We start from the raw sequence: 7,002 nt of genomic DNA, 5'->3' as shown, positions 1-7,002 counted from the left end.
CCCTAAAATCAATCTGGGTCTGACTACAGGAACAAATAGTGAACCATGTGGAGACTGTAACCAACACTGTACATATGGGGAGCCATGCGTTAGTGCTCATCATGTTAGAAATGATCCCACATACTCCTTCAGCAGTGTGATCACACCTGTCCACACCACACTTTCCATCATCAGCAGAGGCAGAAAGAGAAGTCAACGGGCCAAGTCTAAGCTACAGGCTCCACTAAAGGACCATTCGTGCTGCTGGTTCATGAAGTACACATTGCGCTGGTGCTTTTTTTTTTTAAAGTACTCCCACGACCAGACTTCCCGAAAAGACGCCCGCTAGGCTGGGCTGAGCGTCCTCCTCGTCCTAACCGCGGCACGCAGCATGTCACAGCCCGCGGAGACGCTTGGACAGCTGAGGATCATGTGCGTGCTCTTCCCTTTACCACCTCACACCACAAAGGACCCAACGCTGAGGCTCTTAAGATAGCACACGTCTCCAAGATTATCCAGGAAGAGTGCTGTACCAATCGGTTACGCATTTGCATTTGAAAACAACTCCATCCAACTCCATGGTGTATCTGGCTACAACATCCCCCTCCCCAAAGAACTCTGGAAGGACAGATGCACATATGGGCCACTGGCTACAAGCTAGTCAGGCAAAACGTCGCTGCCAACAGTCTTTTTTTCTCAATGGACATAAAGTTCCAAACAAACATGTTTCCTTCCAAGAAAGGTCTTGTGACAGCTTTGATGTGAAATTTCAGGGCATAGATAGCCTTCTGCATAGAAGAAATCACCTTGGAAACAACAAACAAACTCAGACGACCACAGAATGTCACTTGTGACATCACTAAAATAACGAACTTGTGTAGACATACTTGGTTGCACATGTTTTTTTTTTTTTTACATCGACACTAAAACAACATGCTGTTTGCTAAAAAGACTAACCTCACTGAGGCGATGGATCAGGTAGTCTACATGTTAAATAGTATGGCACAAAAACAAAGCACAATCTAAAACATCATTACAAAAATAATACAAATAGAAACAGAATTTCTGTTCAAGATTTCACCAAGGATCCCCGTTGAAAACAACCAGATAGTATACTACAGATATAAGTTAACACATATAACAATTCTCTTCGTATAAAAAAAAAAAAATCTCTGTTTAGAAATCTTCAATAAATACTACGCTGTTTTCCCTTCTTTGTACTTTTAGCTTGGCTAGAAAAGTGACTAGCGCTCCGTGCTGTGGGGGCGAAACACAAGAGAAAACGCTTCACCCCTATTCATTTCCCCTCGTTTTTGATCTCCAAATCAACATTTTCATCCAGTCAGCTGAGCGAGTGTGTGTGTGCCTGCTCTGCCCGTGTGAACTGGCACACACACACACATACACACACACACACACACACACACACACTGTCTAGATGAAGAAAAAAGGCCACTGCAACCAATGGCCTCTGTACCGCCAAGCACAAACAGTCCTTAAACCTGCTGCTGGGTGAAGACACACACGTACACACACACACACACATACACACACGCACATATATGCAACCATGTAGCACAACACATACAGACACGTTCCCTGATTAAAAGTCACTGATGGAGTGTTCTGGCCTGGTAGTGTTAGCCAGATTTCCACCCAGGGCTGAATGGTTACTGTGGCAGTTTCGGCTCGTCGTGTTGTGCAACACCATTTACATTTTTACATTTACATTTAGGTCATTTAGCAGACGCTTTTGTCCAAAGCGACGTACAAGGGAGAGAACAGTCAAGCTAAGAGCTGTGTGCTGACTGTACCCCTCTTTCCCGTAGTTGTGCTGCCAAACATCAGTACAAGTACCTGAAGAACTGTCCAGTGCAGGAAGCCCCGCCCCCTGTGTGTCACAGCACTCTTAGTACCCATCATCCTCCACTCAGTGTGGCGACTTGGAGCCGGATGTGCGTTTCAAAAACTAGGTTTAGTTTTTTTTATTTGCCGCCATCTTTGCTCAACCTGCACAGCTGACAACAAAAAATGTACTAGATGAAGTAACCAAAACGGTGAACAGTCGCACTCCTCTACACTAGGGAGGAGTGTTCTAGCTCTGTGGCAAACTGCTCAGAACCATTCAGCCCGGCGGTGGAAAAGGAGCCTATTGCTAAAGGTGAACGAAGCGTGGGTTTACTCCAGCTCCTGGCATGCGTTTGACCTTGCTTTCGTTTTTGTTTGTCTTGTTTTTGTTTTGCTGGGAGGCGTGTGCATGTTCATGCATGCTGGCTGACAGCGACAGTGCATGCAGTCGAGGTTTCTACTCAGGAGGTTAAAGGGGGGTAGTAGGGGGGGGGGGACAGTCTTTCCCAGAGGACACCCTGTCTGAGAGAAAACAAAAAGCCCTGCTGTGGTTGCCTGGACCCGCGCTGGAAGACCTCCCTCAGAGTGGTGGAGAAGGCAGGCGAGACCCCGGCTCTTCCTCCTCCTCATCTTTCTCCTCCTCCTCCTCCACCCCCGCCCCCAACGCTGCTGCCGCCACCACCTCTTCCTCCTCCTCTGGGTGGAGGGCCAATGTCGTGCTGGTGGAGGGGCGAGGCGCCGCCTCCCCGGCGGCGGGGGAGTTCTTGTCCTGGGACTGGGAGGAGGAAGAGGAGGAGCGCGTGCTCTCGCCGGAGCTGCTGCGCGTCTCGGTGCTCGTGCTGGTCTTCTTCATCTTCCTCCGCTTGGCCAGCGGCGCCTTGTCCACCGTCTGCAGCCGAAAGCCCTGTCGCTTCACCTTGTTGAAGGCCTGCAAGAGACGGCGGGCACAGGGGTCAAACGCGTCAGGTCAGGGGTCAAACGCGTCAGGTCAGGGGTCAAGAAACATTCACAGTGTTTCAAGCAGCTAAAGTCTAAATCAGCTTTTTGAAAAGAATTTCAGAATTGGCTGATTCGGGCTTGTGATATTAACTTGAAATTCTGTTCAACAGTCTCGCTACATGGCTATATTCCGCACCAAATGGCGCATACCATGAATGGCTCTGGGGCAAGATGATTAACCTAGAAATAAAATCACCAACGACTTATATATATATATATATATATATATATACACCCCCCCCCATTTTCCAAATGCTCCCATCCATCCATCTCTGGTCCCAATCCCTTCCCCTCACATCCACCCCCCCCTACACCTCCCCTCCTCACCCCACATGAAGTAAACACCAGTAGCCCCATCACGGCACAAACACTTCCTGTCACTTTCCCAACGTCCCCATCCCTGTGGCCCCGATCTCTTCGCCCCACACCCTCCCTCCCTCTAGCGTCCCTCTGTCCCTTACGTTGAAGGTGGCTTTGACGCAGGTGTGCACGGAGGCGGTGGAGGAGCCCAGCACGTCTGGCGTCATGAGTGTGTGTGTGTGTGTGTGTGTGTGTGTGTGTGTGTGTGTGTGTGTGTGTGTGTGTGTGTGTGTGCAGCGTCCCTCTGTCCCTTACGTTGAAGGTGGCTTTGACGCAGGTGTGCACGGAGGCGGTGGAGGAGCCCAGCACGTCTGGCGTCATCAGGGGGTTGGAGGAGAGCTGGCTGTCGTCCTGCAGCCAGGCGTTGTACCGCAGACCGCACATCTTTATCCGCTTGTTTGGGTCCACCGTCAGGAGCTCTTCAGAAACACACACACATGATTACTTTGTGCATTTGTGCTGGTAAAGAACATATCTCAGGACAGACTCAAATATCTTAATTATGTTTCACAGAAATAGTTCCTTGAAAAAACTGTGTGTGTGAGTAAAAGTGTGTGTGTGTGTGTGTGTGTGTGCTGACTGCACCAAAAATTCCCATTCCAGAAAAAAATATCTGTTATTTTATCTATTCATGCTTTATGGTGCAGAAACAGCAGGACACAACAGGTAAAATGTGAAAGCTGATCATTACAGCAGTCTGTCTCCTGCCTTGAAACTCTAAAGAGCTAGGTGCTGTCTCCTGCCTTGAAACTCTAAAGAGCTAGGTGCTTTCCCAGCCAGAGTCCCCCCCCCCCCCCCCCCCACCTTGGATCAGGTCCTTGGCCTGCTGGGATACACTCTTCCAGGCCTCTCCTTCAAAAGAAAAGTCCCCCTGCTTAATCTTCCTCATGATCTCCTCAGCGCTCGTGTGGGTGAGGGTTTTCTCCTGGCACTGGAAGGGCACCTGGCCCGACAGCATGGTGTACTGTGAGACACACACAGAAGGAGAGACAGAGAGAGAGAGAGAGAGAGAGAGAGAGAGAGAGAAAGACAACGAGGCAGAGCGACAGAGAGAGAGAGAGAGAAAGACAACGAGGCAGAGCGACAGAGAGAGAGAGAGAGAGAGAGAGAGAGAGAGAGAGAGAGAGAAAGACAACGAGGCAGAGCGACAGAGAGAGAGAGAGAGAGAGAGAGAGAGAGAGAGAGAAAGACAACGCGTCAGGTCAGGGGTCAAACGCGTCAGGTCAGGGGTCAAGAAACATTCACAGTGTTTCAAGCAGCTAAAGTCTAAATCAGCTTCTTGAAAAGATTTTCAGAATTGGCTGATTCTGGCTTGTGATATTAACTTGAAATTCTGTTCAACAGTCTCGCTACATGGCTATATTCCGCACCAAATGGCGCATACCATGAATGGCTCTGGGGCAAGATGAGAGCGACAGAGAGAGAGAGAGAGAGAGAGAGAGAGAGAGAGAGAGAAAGACAACGAGGCAGAGCGACAGAGAGAGAGAGAGAGAGAGAGAGAGAGAGAGAGAGAGAGAAAGACAACGAGGCAGAGCGACAGAGAGAGAGAGATAGACGGAGAGAGAGAGAGAAAAGAGTGTTTATTCAAATACACTGTCAACACCATAGTATGTTATCTTCAGAGTAGATCAAATGTTTGTCAAATGTTTTCAGACCTAGATTCCCCAAACGAATGATCAGACAAATCAATCACACCAGGTACGTATGCTCCAGGCTACTGACACTGCTGTCTTGAACATAAGTGATGTTGGTAGTTACTGGTTCATGTTCCCTGGCAGAGACACAACAGCACACACTGTGCTTGACAGTATTTGCTTGGGGGAAAAGCCACAGTGCAGGTTTACCACACCCCGCTGAACGCTTCACACCCCGCTGAACGCTTCACACCCCACTGAAGACTTCACACCCCGCTGAACGCTTCACACCGCCTGACACCCCAAGGAGTGTTACAATTACCTGATCACTTCAGCCATACCACAGACAGCCAGGAAGACACTGAGTAATGACCAGTAGGGCCAGTTTTCAGAAACCCTTTCAGGACAACAATGCTCATGTCAGACCAGACGGATATTCCCAACCCCAGACAAACCCCAACTGAAGCACAGACAGCCAAACAAACCCTAACAGAAGCACAGACAGCTGCTCTTGCCCCAGCAGTCCCGAGTCCCCCGTTTGTCACCCATGATTTCACCTTTGATTTTTTTTTTAAATGTTAAACAAATATTCGAAGCATGTATATTTCTAAGGCCAGTAAAGGATGTTAACCGAGTCTCTCAGTGGATATCAGCCATGACCAGTCATTGCTCACACTGGGCACGCTCCATAAACTGAACAACACGCTTGCATCTCTGGCTAACTCCACTGCACTCCATGCGTCTGACCAACACCGCCATCATTTGGACATGAACTACAAAACCCTTAATAACTGCCAGCCGTTCTCTCTACAGTCTGACGCCGCAAACCCCTGGCCCCTCTTCCTGAGGAAAATGGAAATACTAAAATACTAAAATAGCTCAAGTACAGAGGATGAATGGGGCAGAGAGAGAGAGAGGGAGTGTGTGTGTGTGTGTGCGTGCGTGCGTGCGTGCGTGTGTGTGCAGTGTGCAGTGTGCAGTGTGAGGGATCCTGTGTTGAGGCTGAAAGCCCCCTGTGGGGAAGATTGTCCATGGAGGAAGTGCTCCAACATCCTCTCATAAAACTGGACAGACTGACTGTGGTCACAGGGTCATGCTTTGTCAAACTGGTCTACTGTTCTCTCCCTTCTCCCTCTCTCTCTCACCACACTACACCACTCATGTCTCTCACTCACTCATTCATTCATTCACCCACCCTTTCTCTCCCATTCTAGTTCTCTTCTCCTCTCTCTTTTCTCTCATATTCCTTTAAAAACATGTCCCTAGAGAGTTCACACTCTCTCTTTCTTTCTTTCTCTCTCTCTCTCTCTCTCTCTCTCACACACACACACACACACACACACACAAACACACACAAACACACACAAACACACACACACACACACACACACACACACACACACACAAACAGTGTGTGTGACCCATGGTCTCCATGGAGAGACACACACACACACACAAACAGTGTGTGTGACCCATGGTCTCTCCATCCCACCCCGAGGGCAAGAGGAGCATTGCTCCGTGCTGCCTCTCCTCGCGTGCTCTGATGTGATGTTCTCAGACAGACAAGCCTGGAGCAGAGGCACAAAAGAGGACGTGGCTGAACATGCAGAATTAATCAAGCAGATCACACACACACATACACAAAAATACACACACTGCCACACACACACTCCCACACACATGTACCCACACAAACACGTTCCCACTCTCGTTGTCTTTCCCTCTTTCCCCTCTCTCTCTCTCCCCCCTCTGTCTCTCTCTCATTATCTCCCTCTCTCTCTCTCTCTCTCTCTCCCTCTCTCTCTCCCTCTCTATTCGTGTGGAGGGCTCCTGTTGGCCCGACTGTGGAGCCAGAGGCCCTGAGGCTCCTGCTGGAGTGCCGACTGCTGCCAGCGCGCTGTGAGGGGCACCGGTCACGCAGGCCTGCTGCTCAAGGGGGGCGGACGGGAGGGATGCCCGCCTCTCTGGAGGTTAGGGGTTCTGTTTCTCAAGGTGTCAAAGGAGATCTTAGCGGGGGGCACTGTGGCGCAAGCAGTAGCCCCGACCATATACGGGCTTGAACGCCCACAGGGACCCGGGTTCGAATCCGACCCGCGGTCATTTCCAGATCCCACTCCCCACCTCTTCTCTCCATCTCATTTCCTGCCCAAACCATCACTGTCCTATCTGAATTAAGGCTAAA

At 49.8% G+C, this 7,002-nt stretch overlaps 1 protein-coding gene across 1 annotated transcript in view; it reads right to left on the bottom strand.

The window, feature by feature from the left end:
- Positions 1-2,202: 2,202 nt before the first annotated feature.
- Positions 2,203-7,002, bottom strand: part of rps6ka5 (ribosomal protein S6 kinase, polypeptide 5) — a 28,021-nt gene continuing 23,221 nt past the window's right edge. Inside the window, exons 15-17 of the mRNA XM_012825016.3 lie at positions 3,991-4,150; positions 3,442-3,605; positions 2,203-2,755 (exon numbers count right to left, since the gene is read on the bottom strand). Of these exons, the coding sequence (XP_012680470.2) occupies positions 2,408-2,755; positions 3,442-3,605; positions 3,991-4,150 (672 nt within the window). The 3' untranslated portion in view covers positions 2,203-2,407. The remainder of the gene's footprint in view (positions 2,756-3,441; positions 3,606-3,990; positions 4,151-7,002) is intronic.

The sequence above is a fragment of the Clupea harengus genome, chromosome 14 (assembly GCF_900700415.2).
Source record: "Clupea harengus chromosome 14, Ch_v2.0.2, whole genome shotgun sequence".
Classification (NCBI taxonomy): Eukaryota; Metazoa; Chordata; class Actinopteri; order Clupeiformes; family Clupeidae; genus Clupea; species Clupea harengus.
Note: the sequence above shows the minus strand (reverse complement) of the source record. Positions and strands in the feature narration are given on the sequence as shown.